Genomic DNA, 24,617 nt, shown 5'->3' on the forward strand with positions numbered 1-24,617 from the left:
ATGTATTGTTACCTGAGGGCACATGAAAAAATAGAGATTGATACCACAAGCACCAGGTTAACCTGCCAAACTTTGGCTGTGCTGGATTGGATGTTTAGCCCCATCCCAAAGGGGCTTACAGGTCTGTTGCTCCAGCTTTAGTTGGCAAGTGAAGACAGAGACTCAGCAGGAAGCCTTATTTTAAAACGTTTAAACTATTTCTAACTTGTTAAAAAAAGATGTCAAAAGCTCAACCCTAATCTAAACATTTAAGTATGTAGGGGGTATAATTACAGCCCATGATTTCATCTGCTATAATGTGAATTTTGCATGAAACAGGCAAGAGAAAAAGGGATGTTAGCCTAATTGCTCCTGCACAGCTTTGACAGAGCTAGCAATTTTGCAGCACTTACATCAGATTTTTGAGAGGTTACAGCCTAGTATCTGATATTTCCCCTCCGCTGACTTCCCTGCGAGAGGGGAAGATCCCACTGCCCGCTCCCCCACCAGCTCCCAGCAGAAGGCGTGAGCGCACTCCATGCACATTAAGCCAGATACGGCTTTCTTGGCTTAGGTCAAGCATACGTAGGCCTGGCAGAGGGAAACATTAAAAAATTAGCCCTTGCTTGGTATCTTGTATGTGGCAGAAAAGCCTCTCTCATTTAGGAGAAAGCCACCTTGGTCACAGGTACGTTGCAGAGTGTACTGTCAGCACACCTTTTGTAACATTCATGCTCCCAGGACTGGCACTGCCAGTGAAAAGGGCAAGATGGGTCATGCCTGAGATTTAAGTCGTTGTCTTTAGAGTGGAGGACAGAGGCACCTGTCAAGAAGGCAGAGCCGGGACAGCAGCCCTGGCTGTAGCTCCTAATTCTGCTTATGAAGGCAGCAGCCCAGTGAGCAGGGGAAAAACCAGCGCTGTGGCACGACTGCCTGTCCAGCTTTCTGCATCTTGCACCAGCAGAAAAGGCAGTATTAATTCAAGTCCAGATCTCCTGCAAATCTTGCTATCTGCCACACAAAAGCCGATCTAATCCATGACTGCAAAGCATAGCCGGTAAGTCATTCTGCTAAGAAGGTCAGAAGAAACTGTGTGCACAAAGACACAAATCTGACAGAGGACCAGAACATGCCATGGTGTAAGGATACAGAGCCGTGCAGCTCCAGGGGCCATTCAGCTGTTCTAATCCACCCTGGACAAGAGCCAAAGTGGGAGTCAGGGCAACATGTCAGAGCTTATCATCTGCAGGACTGGCCCAAGACATCTGAAGATAAGAGGATGAGCAAGACAGCAGCGTAGCAGTGTATGCACATTCTAAGGATTACACTAGTTTTTTGTGAAAGGAGTAACTTTATTCCATTGACCAGGAATCCCAAGACTGTTCATCAAGACTGCTTATTTTTCCAGTGCCAAGTGTCTATGTATTAATCGGACAGCATCTCCCTGAATGCTCACAGGCAGGCTGTGCGTGCTCCTCACTGAACATTTTGTAAGCTGTATAAAAACATTTTCATCCAAAAAGATTGGCAGTAAAAATTACAACATAGAAATGCATCACAATTTACACAAAAACTAGTTTTGTTGAACTCTATTTTCCAAAAAATAATCTTCAGCAGGTTCAAATGACAGCAGCTGGAAACAAAAATAATTGACCAAGTATCATCTTATTGCAAATTATAACCATTGACTTTGTACAAGCGTGAGCAGAACCATGAAAAAGTTTGTATTGGTTTCAAGTATACAGTGGTGATGAGCCATCCTGATGCAATCCTCTCATCAATGCTTCTGTAATCGAGGACGTTGTTTCCATAGGAAATAACAGGAACCTGAAGTGACAAGTGGTGCCAACCCATAGGAACATTACCAGCTTCTTCATCACCATCACCGCTGTGTACTGACTTCTTGTGATGATTTACGACCCATTGACAAAGTATTAGGGAGGGGGGAAGGAAGAAAGGGTATCTGTAAGAAATTATTTATTCAAAATTAATTTAAAACATCACATTTAAAATGTCCCAGCACATTATCAGAAACATTTATAAAATGCTAACTCTGCCATGTGTCTATGAAGACATTGTTTGGAAAAGAAAGTGAGAAATTCACTACAATGCCACCCTTACTTCTTTGCACACGCAATTTATGACAACGGCTCTCTAAACCTGCAATAAGTTATAAAGCTGCACAGCTGAAATCATATCAGATGTTTACTTCTGACAGTGAAATGACTGGTTAATTTCAATATTAGTGCACAACAGTGAAAAGCTGTCTGCTGCTCCTTGTTTCGGCAACAGTATGTGAAAAGAAAAAAAAAAGGCACTTTTTGGCTGGTTGTGCCTTTAACTTGGCAAATTTATCTATTCTGGAGGTACCCAGGCACTCCTTAATGTCCTCCGTTTCTGTGCATGCTTATTCATATAATCTTTTTTAAAGTAAGGCAGAATCCATAAATAAAGGCAAAAAGCAGTGCAGAAGATGTGACAAACATAAAATGTACAAAAGATGAAGAGTTAGTTGGCACAAAAGAAGCTAAGTATCCAGAGCCAGAAATCACTAAACTGCATTTGACGTGGAAAACAAAACTGTGCTCAAATGATCCCAACTGGTTTCCAGTTGTTTATGAGCAAATTGAGAGAGCTGTGATATTTTAAATGTTGCCTGGTCAAGTGAAAATACAAAGCCAAATCATTCTTTCCCCATGTTAAAATTGCTATAAAATCTGCACAACAGTGTCCCCAACTCATTCAAGGAATTATTCATCATATACAACCAATACCAACTTTCTCAGTAATTTCAAAGCATAAGCAAGTGATTGCAGATCACATGATTGAGACTACATTTTATTCAATATGTCTCCAAAGGTTAAAAAAAATGTAATGAGTAAGACTGTAACAGAATTTCATCTTAAAGTGCTTTTTTATCTTTTAAACTACTCATTAATTTTTTTTTTTAATTCACGAACATCCTTTAATAAACACTTGCATACCTAGAACAGAGAGCTTTAAATTGCCCTTCCCAATTGTCTGCAATTTTGGGAAGGGTCCCAGAGAAGACAAGCCATTCCAGAGCTCCTTGACCAAACCATTCTGTAAGGAATCAATCCTTACAGAGCAATCTTGCTGATCCTTCTCGTAAAGAGCTTTACAAATTAGAAGGGAGACATATTAAATACAGAAGTCCTTATGTAAACCCATTCTTTAACTAATATTTTACAATGAAATGTAAGTCATCACACATCTTTACAGAAATTTGAATATTCCTATCAATATTATCAGAAAGTTTAAAAATTTGCCCTCCATACATAAGGGCAGTCTGTTGTTTTTTTCCTGTATAAAAACCAAAAGAATTTTTTTGCAGCATCACAGAAAAGCAACAGTTTTACATTCACTCATTTAATGTTCACATAAAAATTCAACCACTAGCGTTTGTGTACTTGATAAAATCTTCTCGACAAACTGTTTTCAGCGTCTGGACTGTCAAACTACTGTAGGTGAAGATGTGGTTTTCTAGAGCATTTATTGATCTGAAGCCTTTGTGGCTAAAAAACTGTGTTTAGCTTTCAGGGAAACAACCTCTTCTGGCATTGCCTCCGATCCTATAACGCCACTTCTCTTCCGGTCTCTAACGGATTAAGCAACATGACTTCAGTTTCAGTAGGTACCAGGCATTAAATGTTTGAGTTCATCTGTTCTCGTGTCTGTAGGTATCCTTTATGGGTCAACGTCATCAAGGTCACTTTTAGGCTCACCAATCATCATAGGAGACTCTGAGCCCTTTCAATACACAGAAGGGATGGGGAGAGAAAGACAAAGCACATTACTTTTGTGAAGTGCACAATTATTTTGTCTACATTCAGTTATGGTTCTGACCCGAGCCCCAGAAACAACCTAACAGAGAAACAGAACAGAAGATAAATGTGCTCTTATTTTATTGTTACCTGCTGCAGATGTCTGTCTCCATTCTCGTTGGCTGGACTACTTTCTGACCCATTACTGCTTCCGGACTGATCTTTCTCATTCAGCAAGGCTGTGGCATAGGCCAGTGTGTCCTGAGTTGGAAACAGTTCAAGAGAATATCAGGGGCCATGGCAATACCTTCACATCATAATAGATTTTTCTTTTTTTAAAGTTGATTCTGAAACAATGTAGTGTGATTGCTCAGTCAACACAAGCAATTGTGAGGCATTGCCTAATACCATTCAAGGGTTAGCATTCTGGGGAACAACCACAGGGTCTGTGCTTCTAAAGGAAGAATGGCCATAAGTGCACTGAAACATGCTAAAGTAGCCGAAACCAAAAACGCTAACTGAAAAGAAAAAAACCAAAATGAAACAAGTCTAACACTGTCTCTCCAAGACTGACACATACCTGTGCTGAAATAGTGCGTTGGAAGGTTTTTGCAGTTGATGTTTCATTGGATACGTTACTCTGCGGAGCCCAGTAATGTTCAGACATCTGCATAAAAAACCAAGAAAGACATAAAATTGCCAAACGAGGTTTATATGTGTAAAGCCTCACCAAACTGTGTGATAGTAGGTGAACTGAGGAGTCTGGAACAACCTTTGGCAATGAGCTGGAGCCTGAGGCACGGACAAGCATGCACATTTAATGCAGCCAGAACAGTCAGAGAGGCTATTGCTCCTCAGCTGCACCGCAAGCATCACACCAACTATGCTTCCAGTATTCAGGACAGCTCTAGTTTATGCACCCGACGTCTGCCTGGCAGCAGCTGTCAGGACAGAAAGGCAGCCTGGAACTGGGATAGTTCATGTTGTACATGCAATGCTGGGAGACCAAGCATGGCTCTGCTTGACTGTAGGCAAACCTAGGCCAATTCTGCTGAGCTTTAAGATTCCAAAGTGTCCTTGGGTATTTATTAAAGAGGTATTAGCTGACCTACGTTAAGTTTAAAGGGAAAACCAAAAAATAAACCCACGGGAGGGAAAAGCTGTCTGTCAACAGCTGTGTTTTATGTAAAGCTGGAGTGATTCTGTAAGGAATCTGCTCATTTATGGATCCTTTGCATCAAGATGCAGGCAATGGAAAAACTACTTTTTTAGAGAAATGAAACCTTCTAACATGCATACGGTGACACTGACAAATCACATTTGATTTTATTCACTGTACACACATCTGTGTCTGAAATGTGGGGACCTACTGAAGTTCCTGCATGCAGCAGATTTAGCTGCATCCAAACTGATCCTGTAAAAAATGAAGTAGCTTGTATTTTACCTTAAGAGTCATCTCAAGGAGCCATCTAAAGGATGGAGATTTCATAAATCAATGTAAACAAAATGGCAACCTTTCTGTAAAGTTACAGCCAAACTACCTTTTTCTGTAGCCACTGCACAGCCCAACTCCAGTGGTGGGAATTCTCCTTGAAATAATCCTTCGCAGTAGGGCACCTTAGATATTGAAATTATATTCATCAGTCATGAACAAGGCATTATGTCAGACTTAAGAAAAAAAAATCCAAATCCTTCTCTCTCTGTTCCCCTGCCCTCTGTATGCACTGTTATCATTGCAAACTCTGACCTAAGCTGTACAGCCCTGTTATTAACTGAATTAGCAAGACCAATAATGCCTAGTAAAGTTTACAAAAAGTAGTCTGCTACACAGTTTCATGTATTTCAGAACTACGCCAAGTTTCAAACAAAGAGAATTTAGAAATCATAATGCTTAAAAAATCCGGGACAGTTTCCTTATATTTATCTTGATCTTAATCCTGGGCTCCTGTTCTTCAATATAGCTGACCTTTGCCTTTATAAACAGCAATTTGAGGTTGTTACATGAGAAATCCATCTCAGGTACTAATTAGTAAAGATGCCACTTTGTATTGACACATGTACTATCAAGACCTTTGATCACCACTAATATCACAGTAACAAAAGATGAAGCTGATCAAAAGTAGAAAGCAGCAGCCGTAACAGTCACAGAGGAGCCTAAGGTAGGGATGAGGTTAAATTCCAAAACCCCTGTTACTCACTTCTGAGCCAAAGTAACGAGGAACTTGACACACTGGTAACAACGGCTGCTGTCCACATGGTTGCTGTGGTGCATCAAAGCTGTGGGGAGAAACACACAGATTAAAAACCACAATTCAGATTGATGTATACCAGCCAGTCTGAAATCACTACAAAGATGAAGCCAAAATTTGAACTTTCTTGGCAGAAGTTATTTCTACAGATCATAGAATCATAGAATAACCAGGTTGGAAGAGACCCACCGGATCATTGAGTCCAACCATTCCTATCAAACACTTAACCATGCCCCTTAGCATGAGTTAGCATGAGTATTTGTGTTAAACACAGTGCTGCACTGCTGGCAGTTTTGAGCCCTTCCATGACTCTATTGGATTAAAAATAGATCAAAGTGAAAACACAGTAATACTTTCAAATGCGGTACCTGAATTTTAAACAGTCCTCTCCTAATGCAGTTATTCTTCCCCTATAACCCTGTTTATGCTAGCTAACCGCTACAGTTACATGTATCTGAAGGAGAGAAAAAAAAAAAGTTCGAAACCCTCATAAATAGAGCAGATCACCACCTTCTTCCTGGATCTAAACTTGCAAAGCTACAACAATGTTTAAAGCTTCTTCACACAAACAAGCATAGCAAAAGTCAACAGCCATGAATCTCTTGCATGGGAGACTTGGGCAACACCCAAGGGCCATAAAAAAACCTGTTCTTGCTCATTTCCGTTCTTCAAGGAAAACCAGTCAATGTGACTGATAGGTCTTGGTCTTTGACTGATAGGTCTTGGTCTTTGTGCAGTGAGACTGGATGCTGTTCAGTGTTGTTGCAAGGAAACTCCAAGGTAAAACTACAACTTTCACTCCCCAAACTGTTCTTGTAAAATATACATGATTTATTAGTGTCATGCAAAAAGCCTTCAACATAAAAATTCAATTGAATAATTGCACCTCTCCTCTGTAGAGAAAAAGGTCACGTATTACCCAAGTTACAAAACAGAATTGGTCCAAGTGGGACCAATTTACCCAGAAATAAAATAACCACCTAGTTATTCTCTTACACTGCAACATATTGTCTTCTCTTCTACCAGTCATACATGGAAACTAATAAACAGAAGAGCAACGAAGTATAGGATAGAAGTGAAGAACAAAGCTAAATACTGCTTCTCACTAAAACAGAATCCGTAACAACTTAAGGTGAAAACCACAATAGGAAGCAGCTCCTCATCCAAACAGCTATGAAAGAGATGCCCAAGCTGCACTAACCCAACAGAAGTGCTCTTTGCGCACCATGTGGCTACCCTCCATTTCTCTTGCACACAAAGCATCTTCTGATTGATGTGGAGAAAGCTTTTATCACTTCTGGGTCTTTTCTGTTGCTTCTGAATGTTTTAGTAACTTCAGTAAAGTTTCTTTCTCAAAGGGAGAGAACACTTTGTATGAGCAGCAGTAAACGGGAGCCAGCTGTCAGGTTAAGAGTCTATCCTGAAATCAGCAGTATTAGCATCCTTCCATGCTGAACCAGCTTCTTTTTATGGTAATTAGAACACTGACAAAACAAAAAGGCCATTTCTTGAGATATATAGGAGCTAAAGTTACAGGATTCAGAGAGCTGCTCTATTATCTTAATCTAAGGTACCTTTCTCCCCTGCATTATGTATATCCCTATATCTGCTTCATACTTCAAAAAATAAGCTCTCTTGCCAACCTCTTGGTTAAGGTTCCTTAACGTCACTTTTTAAGCATATAAGTACCCACTCTTCTCCGGGTTCACTGACTGCCACTGTTGGCATTAATTAATTTTTTGCAGTTAAATTCCTTTCCAGTTTGCCATTTCTATAACATTTTAATGCTTATTTTGGATTTTCTTAGAGCATTTTGAGGGATGGGGGTTGGCTAAATCAAAAATTGTTGAGTTGTTTCCCCTAAGTAGTAGAACAGTTTAGAAAGATTAGAAACTAGGAGATGAGATAAACCATCATCAACATAAGGGTGAGTAGAAGACAGGAGTGTTCACCCACTGGCTTACTTGCCTATTAATCCATTTTCAGTTTCAAAGGCAAATTTGATGCGTTCTACTTGTAACGGGTCTTCAATAACCTGTTACGAGAGAAAATGATCAGTGTTAAGAAATCTGTGTGGGATGTACCAGTATCTATTCTACAGAATGGTTTTAACCACCTCAATGAAAAACATAAGACCTGTGAAATTTCACCTAGCACCAGATTATCAAGACAGCAAGTTAAAAAGTAATAAAATCTCCAAACTGAAGGATTAAAAAATGCATGGATGTTGAAATTACCAGTACAGTTCTGACTTTTTTATTATGCACTGATACAAAAAAAAAAATCTATCCTGTACAAGTCTTTACCCTTTACCTACCAGTATCTCATGGAGTAACTGGAATATGTTTTTCAGTTCATGCGGTGGAGCAGTTTCCAGTTGAGTCTGCACGTAAGGAATATAGTTATTTAGAGAGTAAAATATGTTGATGACACAAAGAATTACAAGATAGCTTTACAGATTCTTGAAGATTTATTGTTTTAAACAGTAAAAGCTTACAAAACCTCTAAATCCACCAAGCCCCACCCTCAAATCCAACAAACTGTACTGATTGTTCTGCAGATCCCTGTGCCATTATAACCCATAAGACACAGTATGACCAAAGCCAAGGAGAAACACTTATGAAAAAAGTTTATCTCCATACCTTAATGAAGTGTAGCACAGTAAAGGAAAAGTGCTCATTACAAAAGCAGCAGTACACCACCATCTCAATGAGAACCAACAGAGATCCAGTTAGCTCTCGCAATGCATACATCACCTAATGGAAAAGTGCAAACAAATCTCAGACGCACAGACATATTGTTATTTCTAAGAGATGGATCAAGTTTATTACAGAATTCTAGTCTTTTCCAGGAAGAAACCTATTTTTTCTCCCAGCATGGCCCACTGAGCTGAACCCTTGCCCTTACAGCATTCCATTCAGCTCCTGTTGCTCACCTCCAAGGGTCTGGTCAAGCATGACCCATTCAGAGCAATTCAGGTTAGCACCTCCAGCTGACATACATGGTAACTGACCACATGGGCACTTGCTCAGCTGTCTCTGCTAACTTTGTAAGCTCTCTAACCAGACTCCCTAAATTTAGAGAGATACTGGAAAATTAGGTGTCGAGAAGAAACCAGAGGTGCCTTCTTGTTTAGGCTCAAAACAACAGCCATGTACTCCCCAGCTGGGTGCTTTTTAATATTCAGTGTTTTTTATGTATGGATACTTCCAAGAAGTAACATCAGACCAGCTTTTAGGTTCAAGTAGAGCAGAATTTAGAACAGATACCTCCATTAAGTAAGGTTTTCCCTCAGACAGGAATAGCAAGGCTTCCACTTCTTCATGGAGCATCAAAAGCGGACCTGAAGCGGTGATGCTTAGAGGTGGACGCTGCTTAAAGAGACCAGGAGCTATAATAGCAAATACAAAAACAATCCACTAATAAATCAGATTATTCTACACACCTTGAAGACACTGCTACTCGTTTGGCACCATGCCATCTCTAATCACATTCATCTCAACTAGATTATAGCTCTTGTGGTACCACTCCAAGTAACAAACCTCTTGCACGCTAATGTGCCATTTACATTAACGACAACACAAGCAAACAAATTGCAAGAATGTCAATGCAGAAGGTTCGTATTTACTATCATTACTTTGACCTTAGTCTCAACTCCCAACCACTATTGCACATTCACCATATTCAGAATGTTTATCATCCTTTCACTTTGTTTTTTGACTGTCTCCAACTCCAGAAACTTTTTACACTAGACAGAAATCAAGTTATTCTTTAAAAGAGACAATTGTAAATTCCTTCTTCAGGAAACTTAAAATCTCAATTCCTCCATGTTTATTTTGCAGAACCATAGAATACCAGGCTGGAAGGGACCTCAAGAATTGTTTGGTCCAATCTTTCTTGGCAAAAGCACAGTCTAGACAGGATGGCACAGCATCCTGTCCTACCACATCTTAAAAGCATCCAGCGTTGGGGAATCCACCACTTCCATGGGGAGATTTTCCCAATGGCTGGTTGTTCTCACTGTGAAAAAATTTCCTCTTGTGTCCAACTGGAATCTCCACAGAAGTAACTTGTGTCTGTTACCCCTCATTAGATCTCTTAGTCTCTAAGAGGTATCTAGGTAGAATATTTAATTGCTTATTATTTAGTAGCGCTGTCTAAATACTCCCCTTCAGATTAGCAAAGGGCATAACAAATCTAAGCAAAATACAGCCTCTGTTAGGCTGCAAATCTGTCCCAGCCAACAATGACACAGCTTGACTTACATGAAATAAAACCTGTCAGGCATATGGGGAAGGTGGAAGGCATAACATTATGAAGATTTTCCCCGTGCCCCCTGTCACATCACCTATTTGTCACAGCCTCTCTGTACATTTACAGTGAAATAAAAGTAATCAAACATACACTAATCATTACTGTCTTAAATTCAAAATGACTGTATTTTTCTCACTGACACTGTTACTCCCTGCAATGTCGCCAAACAGCAAAGCCACTAAAAAGAAAAAAAGCAATTCTTACCAATATTTCTTTGCGAGGAGACGTCTGTGTGCAAAACAAGAAGTGCTACAGTATTGTGAAGATACCCAAACTCACGTGCTTGTGCTGAACTCCACCTGCGATTCTGCTTAAGCCAAACCAGAGATTTAATTATCTTTTGATTGGTTGATTTTGTCAACTTCTGCTAAGTTAAAACAAAGCTGTGTCCTTAAAAGTCCACCACCATATTCTAATACTTCCAGGCTGGTGACAATTTTGTTATTATCAAAAGCATGATGTTCACTCCTGCCAATACAGCTATTTTCATATTAACTACATACAGGTAGCCTAAGATTTGCATGAAGTTTACAGAATAATCCAAGAAGTAGTCTATTCTACCACATGAAAAGTACGTATACATAGTTTAAGCATTGTGAAAACATGGGGATGGACAAGCTACACCACAAAAATACATGCTATGCAAGCTTTACCTGATTACTCTGTCGGTTGGGGCCAAGGAGAAAGTTGATCATATGCCTCAAGGCAGAGTGTCTGAGAAGAAGGCTGCTAGCCCTTATACCCTGCTGTTTAGACAACAACAAAAAATGTCACTTTCCTGGCAGGTAACGAATTAATTCTAGAGAACAAAAATAAAATGCATAGGCTAAACATGGCATTTCCTACCCTAAAAGGTTACACAGATTAAAAACTACACCTCTAAAGACTGCCACGTTACATAAAGCACACTGTATAAACCAGACAAGAATCAGCGTATGTAAAATAAGAAAAATAAATTTAAAAAAAAAACCAAAAAAACCCCCAAAAAAACCCCCACAATAAAAAAAGAATAAGGGAATACAGAGAAAACATAACGGCATGACCAGCATGGTTCAGTCAGTTATTCCATTTCCTATGAGACAAAAGTCCCGAATGTTGATTCTTAAATTTTTTTTTTTTTTTTTTTAGTAAGAACAGCCAAACCCACTCCCTCAAAGCAGAAACCCAACATTCAGACTTTGGAAAGGACATCCTCAACAGGTATATTTTGCTTGTATATTTTTTTGTGTGTGTGTGTGATTTTATCCACTGTTCACAGCCACATACTTTTCAAAAACAGAAAGAAAAAGAATAATAAACGTTCTGGAAGAGTGTCATTCTGCTGCTTAAGCCTCCTATGAATACAAATGACTAGCTGTTTTACTACTTTGAAATTAAAATAACATGCCAAAAATGGTTTCTTACCTTCTGTACAAAGTTGTTGAACAGCAAGAAGTATTGAGCACAGTTTTTACAGTTTTCAGGAACATCTTTATCCAGCAGACCAAGTAGCACCTCCAATAATTGATGTAGACTTTTTAACTGTGAAAAGTTAATTATTTTGAATTTAAATAGTTGTCTACTACTTAAAACCCCAAAGTTTCATATATCAGAGTCAAGGTATGGTTAACAAAGCACCAGATGTACGGTCAGATATTCTTGCTGTGAGGAATATAAATAGTTAGCAAAGGATCGCAACTTTCTCATTTTTCTCATTTTCTTCTGAACGAACACTGCATACAGGAAAGTGATAAAAGCACTGGTGTGGAGATATTTGCTCAAAGAGGCGTAACTCAGCAATAATGCAAGTCTGTAATATTTTTAAAGCAATTCAAATTACTCCTCAGAGTGAACTGATGTTCAAATGTTCCAGTCATTACACTAATGTAAACCAAACCAGATTAGAAGTCAATTGTGATCCCAGCTCTCGTACTTGTGTACTCAGCGTTTAGTTTGCAAAGCACGCTAAGGATATGCATGCCAGTATATGATTTATTGCATCTTAGTTAACAGATAACAATTAACAACCAAGCGGAAGTATCAAAAAAACTATCAAACTATATTGTAAATGTTCGCCTCCCTACTACTAAGCTCCACTTGTAGGGCAGCATAGCAATCTCTCCCAGAAGCTCTAAACAAGACAAACTCTTCTAGCAGAAGCCTTAACAACTGTAGTGCCTTTGATCTTTGACACTGGATGAAAAACAGATAGACTCCAGAAACTGAACAGAAAAAAAACCCATATTCCATTGCATCAAATATTGACATTTGATGTGAAAAAATTATTTTGCAAGACTGGGACACTTAACAGTATCCCAGCCCCAAGTGACAACTTACAGGAATATGCCAGAACACAGATAACACTCCTGTACAAATTCTCTTAATACAAATGATTTGGCTCAGGCATCCCCAGGGAAGCAAGTCGATCTCAGACATTTTACAAATCACTCCTTTTCACTAACTACCTGCTAAATTTTCCTACAACATTAAGATCAGTCAAATATAACAAAGCCACACATTCTAAACTTACTTGCCCAGAATTTCTAATAGAAAATGAAACCTTTGAACAATAACCGTGACTATGGTTTCTCTCTAGAACAATAAAGCTCAGTTACTGCTGCTATAGGTTTCTGAATGAGGAAGAAGAACAAGTTACAGAGAGAGAGAGAACAAACCTCAAGAAAACACTGTTTCCAAACTATTAGAGGAATGTGATGTCAGTTCATAAGACAAACTGAAATCAGGCAGAATTGTTTATAACTAATACTTTTAACTTAAGTTCTGAGAATTACAGCAGCATGTTACCTCCTAGCTTAGGAGCAGAAAAGCATTAGTCTATTCAAGAAACGAAGAGCTACAAGCATGACTGAGACAAGAGCCTTTTGCCTTGTCATTTACAAATCACACAGCATCGTCTGCCACCAGCAAGGACATTAGGTACAGACAATCAACAGGATCATTGGTGATGAGCCAACACTAACCTTGTCCTGATAAAGCAAGGCACTGTCGAGGGTCTTTTCAAGAATAGTGGCTACAGCAACTCGCACCTCTCTTACACTGCATTCCAAAAGGAAAGTCCTGGAAGATAAAAGGCGAAGCTGCAAAGAGAACTGGAATCAACGTTTACACATGGTTACTACGATTAAAGTGTGGTGTTTATTATTTATAGGAAAGGTAACAACCTGGATACTTCTTGTATTGTATGGCTGTGGATAAGCTTTAACTGATTTTCCCACACTCCTGCTTGTCACTAGTAGGGCATACTATATTTATTCATTGAAATAACAAAAGAGCTAAAACCAAAAGCTATCATAAGATCCTGTCTTTCAATGCAACTTCAAAGATAAAATTTTCTTTACAGGGACATATCTGTAAGTGTGCCAATTCTCCTAGAATTTGTCTTGCATGTTCTCAAAACACTTATTATCCAATCTTGACCTAGGCGAGAGAAATTCACAGAATCACAGAATAACCAGGTTGGAAGAGACCCACCGGATCATCGAGTCCAACCGTTCCCATCTTTCCACTTTATCTGTGATCTTTGTCAGGTAAGTATGAAACTTAACTTGCCCCAAATGCTTTCACCACATTCTCCCTTCCCACCACTGGCAGGAGTGACTAGACAAACTTAAGCACTTTCCAAGGCACTCCACTAAATTAAGTATCTGCATCCTCCTCCCCATATGTTGCACTACTTAATTTGATTTTCAGAATGACTCAGAAAGCTGCACAACTATAGAAAATACTAGAAATAAAAACCTAAGTGATGATCTATAGTGTCTCTTTAAGGAATGTGCAGAGTTAACTCATCGGGAATACATCAGCGTAGGCCAGATCATGTTATTAGGAAGCTTTATACCTACATGATATACAAACCACTTAAGACAGAATTACCAGTACTTACTTCACAAGCTCCCGGCCCTCTGGTCCGACAAAATATTCAACTAACCACTGACAAGCATCAATGCTTTTGGAGAGCAGTGCATCTATGGTGGCAATCCATTCTTCTGTATCAGCCCTTTAATAAAACAGGGGTAACCGTCAGTAATGAAAAGCACCTTGAAAACCTAAGCCATGTTTCTTGTTTGCCAAATAGAAAGAATTTTACCTTCAATACATTAATGGGCTTAAAAAACACACTCATATAAGTATTTAAGAGCAATTTGCTGTATTTAAATCCATTCAAGCCTCTCCATGCCCAAACCACTACCACCAAACCAACAGATGGCTGGGAGAGGCAGCAAACCAACTGGTTATACATGACCCTCCATCCTCCCTCATATTTCTTTCCAATGGGATTCCAATTCAAAGCAGAAACACACCGCTACTTTTGTGAATGTCTATGCTCCCTACAGTATTCCAAGGTGCTGTAGGCATGACAAGCACGACACCTCACAATCTTTTGCTACAGTACCCAGGACAAGGCCTTACCTGAGTTTCTTCTTGGTTCGGAGATAGGTTTGGAAGAGGAATTGGATTGCCAGCTGCAAGCTGACCTTTGCCATGCATGGATAATAAGGATGCTTTACCTTAGTCTAAAAGAAAAGACAAATTTACTTTGGAGTGTAGTATGCCTGCAGCATGCATGCTGTCTCTTAAATACACCATGTTCTGTTCAAGTAATTCACTTAATTTGGAAAACATAAACCAAAGCATTTTTCTGTGCTAAAAACAGTCTCCAGTGCTGACTGCGATAGCTAAATATACTATAATAGGAACAAACTTGCTGGAAGGACCACAAGGACCTGTGGCTTTAATAAATTTAATAACTACTCCTTTTTACTCCATTTAGAAAATCTTAATTAATAAACTGCATTCCCAATGAAGGTCTATCAGCTCTGAGATGACTAACACCAACTTTTTTGATCTTCTATATAGAGGAATTTCTGTTACTTCAGAGCTCAGTTTGCATGATTAAAAAAAGGTATGTTTTTCATAAATTTTACTATGGCACAATGATGTTTCTCCCACTAATAGAACAGGAGGCTGGAGTCTGCTTTGAGACAGATATTATCAGTGTGAAAAAATATTGAAGACAAATTAATTACTCAGCAAGAAAAGCACCATTATGTCAACCCTTCTCTTACATTTTTCCTGATTATGACACAAATAGCTTCTGTGGCCCCTTCTATCTAATACATTTCAAATACTTTTAAGATTAAAATCTAGGTACTTACAGCATTCAGTGAAGCTAACGACAGAACAAAACTGAAGTAGTCACTACTGTATACATCTCTGTTCTTCATAAATTTCAAGTTTTCATCTCTCACCATCTGTAAAAGAAGGCAAGGAAAATTAAAAATGTTGTCAAAGTCATTTTCTCTAACTAAAATTTCACCTTTTATGTAAATATGTGTGGTGTTTAAAAACCAGCATCAGACCTATTCTGATCATGCTCTGAATCATTATTTCACCAGAGGGGAAAATACATAGACTCAATCGAGTCAGGCCAAGTTCTGTTTATTGTAATAATACAATCCCAGATAAAACAATGCCTGCAGCGATGATTAATGCCCGGATACAGCCCACGTAGGGGACCACACACAGCCTGCAGTTTATTCTGACTGTGTAGGTCTCATGGGCTCTCTTGCACACATGCAGATTAGCAGCATGGTGTGTGTTCAGCAGGCCAAATGGATGCATGATTGTACTCTCTACTGTACCAACCCATAGCTGCAGGCCTGCAGAGACTTTCCTCTCATGACAGCTAACAGATATTCACGTTCTACCACCCTCTCACTGCTCAGCCAATGCCATCACATGTCCACTTTCAGTCCTGAATTGCAAGGTTATCTTCAACATCTGTTTGCCCCTTGAGAACTTACTCAGCATTAAATAAGCTCGCAGACAAAGTTCAAACTTGTTTTCTCTTACTTCTCCTCCCTTTTCTACGTTCTTGTGACCTCACTTGAGAATAACTGCAACTTGCCATCATCTCCACTGTTCCTGAAGGGTACTCCAAATGAAGCGTCTTCTCTGCTTTTTTCTCTCCCTGCTTGCATGCTAACTGCTACCATATCTCATGTTTGACTAATTTGCCTGCAATATCTTCAAAGCAAAGAATGATGGGTCAATTCTGTGAGAAGGGACGGCAAAACTTACAGCAATGTACTGCTGAATGGCTTTTTAATAACTTTATGTCAAAATCCACAATTATTTTCTAGCTTTGCTTTCCAGAAGGGAATTACTTCAAAGCCACCCTTAAAGCTACTGTGTTCCTCTTAGCACGTGCTTAAATTTCATACGAGTAGGATTTAGTTGCCACCCTTAGAATGCTCTACCTGATATATCCGCACAGGCATTTTCTCTACAAAAAGACCCTTTTTTTCTCCTTTTCGAACCAGCTTTGTCAAGATGGAGAGGCGGTCACTGTTGGGTCTATGGGGTCGAGGTGATGACTGGGGTGAAATTTCTGGTGAAGATGGAGCAGATCTGAAATACATACAAGCTGAAGGTAAATAATGAAATCCTATGACAAGTCTACAGTTCAAATTTAAAATACCAGTGCAGCAGTATAAACTTCAGGCAAATTTAGATGATAGTTTAAATACTTCTTTAGGCTGTCAGTCAGCTTGGACTTTTTGCTGCAGTAGTGACAGCAGTATGGAAGAGGAAATTATAAAAGCAGTAAGAAGATGATTCACTAAGCAGCTTAATAAACCAACAGAAAAGAAGAGTCAATATACTCCTTTGTTGAACAGAAATTATTAATTTCTTAGTTCATGGGATAGGGTCTAGATATCAATGTAAAAAATATTTACAAACACCAGAGAAACTTACAACGAGAGGTCCTCAGCTTCTTGACGCACAACACTCACTCGACTTTTCTTTGGTAAGACTGGAGAGTTCTGATCAGACACTCTCTGGTAAAACAGCATATAGGCATTCCAGTAGCGCCGACGCACATCAGGGTAAGGATTAGCTGATGGGAGAAAAAGCATTCAATGGAAGTCTTTGGAGGTTTAGTTCATTTTTCATTCCTATAGGGAAGTGAAACTGTATGTGCAAGTAATACATACTGTGGCAATATAGAGTAATTTGCCAGATCAAAATATGAGTCTATGTTAGCAAATAATGAAACTCTGAATTCTAAAGTATTTTTCCAAAAAGCGTATGTATTTTAAAAAGATAATTATCAGAATTATGAAATCAGTGAATATTAGTGGATATACATTCAGGATTAATTCCTTAAAGCAAAGAAAAGATCAACTATATGTGTGGTGTGATCAACACCACACATTATGCACAGTCATTTTCATTAGCTTAAAAAAGGCTTGTTTCGTGGTTCTGGGTTTTTTTTTTTTTTCTTTTAAACTATTTTAACAAGGCACCATTTTATTCTTGAATCTCCTCTGCTACTAAGTCTATAAAGTGGTGAACAGCAGTGAATATGGTTTAATTAATATTAGGCTATATACAAGCTGTTGTGTCCTTCAGGAAATGGAAGACTTCACAAAAAAACTGCTTCAGAAGGATTATGAGACCAAGTAACTCAAAGGAGATATAATGGATTGAGCTCTACCCTCTAATGCGAACCACTCTGAAATTTAAAGCTGCTGTAAATCAATCTGTATTTCTGCTTACATTGATCATAGACTTTAGGTCTATACTCTCCACCAAAACATTCATATTCCAAGGTTTCATCAGTTAAATCAAATTCTTCAACAATGGTGTCATTAAATTTATACCACTTTCCTTTTCCACAACCCCTGTGATCAAAACAGAAAAGAAACACAACAGAAACAAAATTACTTGATTATCTGGTAAAAAGCCAAACCACCCTGAATACCCTAGAAATTACAACCTCAAACTGACATTTGATTTGACAGTAAATAGAAAGCTTAGTTAAATCAATGTCAAAGTTACCTTTTAAAAAAATAAGCTTGATTAAAAATATAAGAAGAGCATCACCTGCAACTGTCATGGGAAGCCCTCAAACTGCAATAAAAGGTACATAAGAATCGCTGAGACTTGTAATATGGTGCCCCATATTATTGTGTTATTATCTTAACTCTCACAATGCTGAGTGTTAAGAAGGGGAAGAGTGCTTCCAACAGAGCTCTGCAGGGCTTGCTACACCTTTCTAAAACACCCCTCTCAACATCCCTCTCCCGCCCCCCCCAAATCTTCTTGGCTGTTACCTCCTGTCCTTTATAAAAGAGTAGTAGTGCCCTGCATGTGCCTGGCCACTGTGAACTATCACACCAACAAGCTCATAGTTTTCTGTAGGGGCAACTTTCTTCCTCGGGGAGCCTCCACCGCCTTGATCTGCATTTCTACCGTTGTCCCCCACTTCTGAGGATGAGTCCTGGCGAGCCATCCCTGACACAGTGTAAGGTTCCATGTTCAGCATCCAGGGAAACTGTTTGAAAGAGATATTTCAGATTGATTGGGAGATTACATCGTGTACATGCTTAGTGCAATTTTATGAGAATTGTATTAATACTTCCCACATTGGAAACACTAAAGGAAAACATAGTACTTCAACTTTCTATCCTTAAGACACAGAAGTTAAATAAAATGTCTTTACTGAGGTTTTTGCTCCCACTTTCTGAAAGGACCCAGAGAATGCTGCAGATAAGGAAAGCTCTAAGGAAAAATACTTATTTTCTGTAGCACGATCATGTTATAAGTGTACCATGTACTCAAAGTCCCTGTATCAAAATGTGGGGAAAAGAAGGAATAATCTATAGCAAGAATAAGAGTCCACCCTGCTGTCCACCCCAAAATGTAATGGAAGTGGGGACACCATACAGAACAGTTTTCTTACCCTTATTTGTTCATCATATTTAATAGAACGTCCACTCTCCCAGTCAAAGCCAAATCTCATCAGGTGAATCACCAACAGACTAGGTAAGACCTTAATGCAAGTGCGCTTCACTGTAGTTCTCTTGAAAAGAAAAAAAGAATACCACCTCTATCTATATACCTCCAGCACTCTGCAATTTTCTTCTACGTATACATAATTCCAGCCATCCAACAGTCACAGGAGGCAGGATGAACAGAGGATGACAGGGATGTACAGGCAAGGTACTGTTACAGGTATTACAGCATTTCTGCAGTGGGCTGGTATGTTACAGAACATTTTACCATCCTGACATCCTTCCAAATGTTCAGTTTACAATAGGAGTTACAAAGGAACTATATGGGTTTATGGATTTAGCCTTTTGATTAGACTGTCTTCAACACAGAAAAAGTAAGCAGGATCTAAGCATGGCCTCTTTGACCATGTAATGATTAAGAAAATATCAAGCTACAGCTAAATCTTTCAAATACACTGAGAACCAGTACCTTTTCTTTGCACTTTTCACAGTAGTATGCATTGCTTCCTTCAAGAACTTCTCCTCTAACAAACTGATCCAATGATATTTCCAGACTTTGACATGAAGTCACACCTAGGTTAAGAGCCATGAAGGCTTCCTCGCGCTCATACCTAAATTCAAGATGAAAAGTAGTCAAGGCATTGACAGAGTAGAACCTACCCAACTCACATTAACAAAACATACAGTTATGAAAGAATATTACCCTTGTGCCATAGTGATGAACAGCAGTGATGCTCACAAAGGCATATGTTTGTATCTTCTCATGCTATTTTGATCTACATAATTTAATAGTTATAGGAGCACATGACTTGGTAACTAATGCACTAAATTTAACATTACCTGTGAGGACAGTCCTTGCAGATCTTCTGATCAGAGAAGATTCCTTGAAATGTGTTCTTAAATATTTGGTCTCTTCCTATTTTCTGTTGGAGATGTAAAGTTTGACATCAGTTAGATATACTGCAGAGTGGAAGATCAAGAAAGCAAAAGGAATTCTAAACTTCTGAATGTTATGTAGATTATAAAATAAGACAAATGGCTCTTCTTTCTTTTCTAAAAAACAAAGGAGAAAGAAAAAGCACCAAGGAGATGCACATAAACAATGAAAGAAATCCCTGAGGTTTTTACCTTGAGGTACTCGTCCATTTGATCTATGAGACTGGTGAAGAACTCATAAGCATCCTGTTGCTCTCTAACATAAAGTTCCTTATTCCACATCTTGAAAATCTATACAAAGCATAAATACATATAAAAAGCTGGTTGTTTCATATATATATCACTAAAGAAAATGTTTTGAAAAATAAATTTCTTATTTGTACAATTTGACTTCTTGAAGTAGAACTAATTTATTTCTAGAAATTCTACAATGAGAAAAGGCTGAGAAAAACTGCTTAAGAAGGAAAGCTATACATTCTAAACCAAAAGACTTGATACCTTCCAAAAGTTCTCAGGTACATAATATTGCAGCTTGCTTTCCATCAAATGACCAAAAAGAGATTGAACTTGATAGAACACATTGTCATCTGGATTGTCTGTATCATCATCAATGGAAAGCAAGGCCTGGAAAAAAACAAATAACCTTATTAAACTGGTTCTTGGCAAAATTATTACCATAACTTGTCATGACAGAGGAGAACTTACAATTAATATATTTACTGTGTACGTATTTATGCACACACATATGCATACACATTTTTATTTTATTTCTTTTAAACAATTCATTTACTAACAGTGCAAAGATGAACGTGCAGTTCAAGTGACAGTAATTCAGAAAGAGGACTTTACTGGGCATTGAACCAGTTACCTCTGGGAGCCCAGGCTGCATATATAGCTGCTGGAAGACGGCATTCATGTAACAAGTAGCACCACCATTCTTCAGTCCCACAAATCCTGAAATGGAGCGACTATCCACTGGTGGAAGATACTAGGATGATAAACACATTTTTTGTCCCAGTAAGTTATAAAAAGCATGAGACTCTGAGAACATACTATAGCTTTTATAATCACCTTTCAATGAGCTGTTAAGAGCAATTTAATTGAAAACCAGGGATATAAAATCTGTAAGATCACAGAAGTGCTATATTTGGTTATTTAGATATTTAACATTTTGCACAAAACTGTTAAAAATGGCCTAAAAGGCATATAAATAAAATTAGTGATATTTAGGAAATACTTCTTTCTTATTTGGGTAATAACTGACTGACTCCCTCAAGTATTTGCTTCTGAGGAACACCTGGATTTACTATTATCTACTTTTTGTCATTTAAAATTGAAGACCATGGAAATATCATGAATGTAGCAGAATGTAAACCACACTTATACAAATTGAAAAAGGCTTCTTGCTTACATCAAACTCCTTGGTAAGTGCAGGGTCACACTGGTGATGCATAGAGAGCAGCTCTTTTGTAATAAGCTGGAGATTGGAAGGTGAGCTATCAGCCAGCATTACCAACACTTCATAGGCAGCTAATCGGCTATCTGCTGTACTGCACCTAAAAAGGAAAAACACAGCTGAGATCTCTTTTGTAGATGACTCAATTATTTCTAATTCCAGAGAGCCATGTTAATCAGAACATGTGACAATTAATGTTCAAAAGGAAGATTTTAAATGACAGAACATGCCTGAGAGATTGCAGACTGCTATTTTTTTTTTTTCATGGGGAACGGGAATGCAGAAGAATCAAAATGCAAAACTAGCACCAGGAACACTTTTAAACAAGCATCCCTTACTGACATGGAGAGACCTGTTGTTAACATTCAACAGAAAGAAATAGTAAGTGCCCTGAAAAGATGAATTGGTTGTACACCTTAGGACAAACAGACACACAGATACTCCATCACTGTAACACACTGATGCAGACACAACGACTGACTGAAAGGGAGACAAGCTTAGAAAGGGACAGACCAGTTAACTTACTTGCTACCTGAAGCTACACTAGACCAATACAAAACACTTCTACTTAGCTCTTTTCAGTGGATCAAACACACTAGCCCTTTCTTCTAAAGACCAAGAAAACGCTTTATTTACTTCAAGCAAACTAAAGAGCATGCTTGAGATAAACTACAATGGAGCAAAGCTGGAGCAAAACGCTAAGGTGTATCATGTCCCATTCAATTCAGGGATTGCTAAATGCTCCAATGGAAACTTTTTTAGGGTTTGTAGAAAGGCAGTGCGGGTGTGCCTGATCCAACTCTAATATCAACCAGTCAATGTAATGTAAGCAACCCAGCTGCAGCAGCACAAAGCCCCAGATTAGCTACTTTACCCACCCCTTCAGATATTGTACAACAATAACAAAAGCAGGTGTAACAGGAAAGAGAAATGCCACTCTCCTTTCCCATTTGATATATTCTGAGCTATTATTAGTTGTCTTATGTGCACAGAGACTTGTTTGGTGTTAGCTTTTTACAGTACACAATTGTTTTGAAGGGGAAAAAAAATATCAGAACTTTTGAGATTCTCATTTACAAGGAGCTTGGAAAGTTAATTTCTTGCACATGCTTCAATTTACGCAGCTTCCCAAGCGATGATGAGCTAAAGGAGTTCTCCTTGGACTCAGGAAATCAGCACTCAATTGTGCTTTCAGTTTATCATTGATCTAACAAACAAAGCACAGACCTTGGAAGTAAAGAAAAGCAAAGATTTTTGGTCACAAAACCACAAAAACGCTATTTGCATACTCATGTAAGAAATATAGTAAATTGGAGAAACGTTCCAATGTTGGTATGAAATCCTAGTATCTGCAGCCCCATTGTGACATTTGCATTCATGAGATTTAGGACACAGTCCAACATAATGAAAAACAACTCAATTTTTACTTTGGATGGAAGTCTTGCTGACTTATTGCAGCACTGCCTGCTGGAGAATGGCTGTTCAGAATAATCCTGGATGCTCGGAAGAGGAAATCATCCAACAATGGCTTAATCAAAGATGAACCTGTAACACAGTAATCCGTATTTCCTGTTAAATACTTTGAGACTGTAAATGTCAAAAGGTGTTCCATAACAGCAAAATCACTTAATAGCACCATATCAACAGAAAAAATATCCAAATATTTTATCAAAGGTACCACAAAGGCACTGCCAAAATTACTTCTTATAGCTATGTATTTCAATGTTTTCACACTTACTGTCTACTGATCAAGTCATCCGCTAGCGCTATGTAGAATTCACACTAATGTAGTCACTTTAGAGTAAAAAGGAATACCTACCAACCATTTCCTTCTCTGCCCCACAAAGTGAAAGGAGAGTCTTGATGAGCCTCAGGTGTCCTGCTAACAGGATGTTATCAGCTTCACTGGTCTCACACTCAGCTGTGCGGTTGGGTTCAAAATTGTCTAACCAGGTGATCTCATCTTCTAACATGGCAGCTGGGCTTATCTTCAGTTGTTCCATTTCTGATGCTGCAAGAAAAAAAGAAAATCCAGAAAAATTATCAGCTCTATAAATGTAAAATGAAAATAGAAAGAATTTCAACCATTTTCATAACGGCTTATTTTCCCCCACAATGTGTGCAAATACATCTTTCACAAAGGAACTCATTTCACTTTCCAAAAGGAGCAAGCTGCCCTGCTGTTACTGAATGCCAAGAACAATCCATGCCAGGCATTGCCACAGGACAGCCAGCACACTGGCAGGTCACATCAAGTTCATGGTGTAGTAACGCCTCCATGAAGGTAATTCTGTATCTTGTCTATAGAAGGAAGACATGCTTGGAAGCTGCAATCAGAATGACATATATGCCTGTACATACTTACATGTGAGGTCATCCAATAACTGACATCGCAGGTCAAAATATTCTGTACATTGGGACAAAAGTCTGAAACAGGTACAAATAGAAGAATGGTTTAAATTAAAATCAGGTTTTGGTTTTTTTTCTAAGCAGTTGCCTTTAAGGCCTGTGTGCTCTGTCCACCTATTGCAAAATAGCACAGCTATCTAAGTACGCTTCTGCATGCACATGCTGCGGTTTTATAACAAATTCCTTCCCAATAGCTACTTCTAAATATTATGAACAACAATTTAATCCTGCTTTCTTCCTTCATGTCATAACAATTTTAGTTAATTATCAGATGACAATAAAACAACGTGTTTTAACTTCTAAGTTACTCCTCTATCCAGATTCCTCTAGAAACTGCTGTTTAAAGTTCCTGTTAAATTCAACAACCTTTAGCCAGTCACACACAAATTATAAGACTGACATCTAGTGTCTTTACAGGTGCAATGGGTGACATAAGCAACAAGGAATCAGGTGAAGTCATGGTTCCAGACATCACTGAAAAGGCTGGAGCCTTTAAGACTGGTTTCTGATCTGCGCCTATGGAACACTATCAAAACTCTCCAACGTTACTGCTGGACATTCCATTGCCTCTACACCTCACACAGGTTCTGGCCAGGTTCTGACTGCCGTGACCACACCCTAGAAAAAGCAGGCCAGTTTAGCAATTGCCACCTACCAAATGGGAAGTTAAATAAGATGAACTAAAACA

At 38.6% G+C, this 24,617-nt stretch overlaps 2 protein-coding genes across 5 annotated transcripts in view; one reads left to right on the forward strand and one right to left on the reverse strand.

Moving 5' to 3' along the window:
• The window catches only part of BSND (barttin CLCNK type accessory subunit beta), a 288,658-nt gene that overhangs the window by 14,767 nt on the left and 249,274 nt on the right, over nucleotides 1-24,617 (forward strand). The window lies entirely within an intron of this gene.
• The window catches only part of USP24 (ubiquitin specific peptidase 24), a 64,070-nt gene continuing 40,763 nt past the window's right edge, over nucleotides 1,311-24,617 (reverse strand). For all 4 annotated transcript variants that reach the window (XM_069861841.1, XM_069861839.1, XM_069861838.1 and 1 more), the window contains 30 exons: nucleotides 23,886-23,947; nucleotides 23,340-23,531; nucleotides 22,948-23,065; nucleotides 21,476-21,620; nucleotides 20,933-21,052; nucleotides 20,563-20,688; nucleotides 20,257-20,355; nucleotides 19,969-20,051; nucleotides 19,598-19,739; nucleotides 19,077-19,196; nucleotides 18,448-18,668; nucleotides 17,891-18,015; nucleotides 17,087-17,228; nucleotides 16,588-16,738; nucleotides 15,484-15,579; nucleotides 14,738-14,841; nucleotides 14,211-14,324; nucleotides 13,288-13,384; nucleotides 11,732-11,848; nucleotides 10,981-11,073; nucleotides 10,532-10,634; nucleotides 9,283-9,404; nucleotides 8,656-8,769; nucleotides 8,331-8,396; nucleotides 7,982-8,048; nucleotides 5,963-6,041; nucleotides 5,306-5,381; nucleotides 4,345-4,431; nucleotides 3,915-4,025; nucleotides 1,311-3,750 (listed from right to left, as the gene is read on the reverse strand). In XM_069861841.1, coding sequence (XP_069717942.1) covers nucleotides 3,688-3,750; nucleotides 3,915-4,025; nucleotides 4,345-4,431; nucleotides 5,306-5,381; nucleotides 5,963-6,041; nucleotides 7,982-8,048; nucleotides 8,331-8,396; nucleotides 8,656-8,769; nucleotides 9,283-9,404; nucleotides 10,532-10,634; nucleotides 10,981-11,073; nucleotides 11,732-11,848; nucleotides 13,288-13,384; nucleotides 14,211-14,324; nucleotides 14,738-14,841; nucleotides 15,484-15,579; nucleotides 16,588-16,738; nucleotides 17,087-17,228; nucleotides 17,891-18,015; nucleotides 18,448-18,668; nucleotides 19,077-19,196; nucleotides 19,598-19,739; nucleotides 19,969-20,051; nucleotides 20,257-20,355; nucleotides 20,563-20,688; nucleotides 20,933-21,052; nucleotides 21,476-21,620; nucleotides 22,948-23,065; nucleotides 23,340-23,531; nucleotides 23,886-23,947 — 3,355 coding nt within the window. In that variant the 3' untranslated portion in view covers nucleotides 1,311-3,687. The remainder of the gene's footprint in view (nucleotides 3,751-3,914; nucleotides 4,026-4,344; nucleotides 4,432-5,305; nucleotides 5,382-5,962; nucleotides 6,042-7,981; nucleotides 8,049-8,330; nucleotides 8,397-8,655; nucleotides 8,770-9,282; nucleotides 9,405-10,531; nucleotides 10,635-10,980; nucleotides 11,074-11,731; nucleotides 11,849-13,287; nucleotides 13,385-14,210; nucleotides 14,325-14,737; nucleotides 14,842-15,483; nucleotides 15,580-16,587; nucleotides 16,739-17,086; nucleotides 17,229-17,890; nucleotides 18,016-18,447; nucleotides 18,669-19,076; nucleotides 19,197-19,597; nucleotides 19,740-19,968; nucleotides 20,052-20,256; nucleotides 20,356-20,562; nucleotides 20,689-20,932; nucleotides 21,053-21,475; nucleotides 21,621-22,947; nucleotides 23,066-23,339; nucleotides 23,532-23,885; nucleotides 23,948-24,617) is intronic.

The sequence above is a fragment of the Phaenicophaeus curvirostris genome, chromosome 8, assembly GCF_032191515.1.
Source record: "Phaenicophaeus curvirostris isolate KB17595 chromosome 8, BPBGC_Pcur_1.0, whole genome shotgun sequence".
NCBI lineage: Eukaryota > Metazoa > Chordata > Aves > Cuculiformes > Cuculidae > Phaenicophaeus > Phaenicophaeus curvirostris.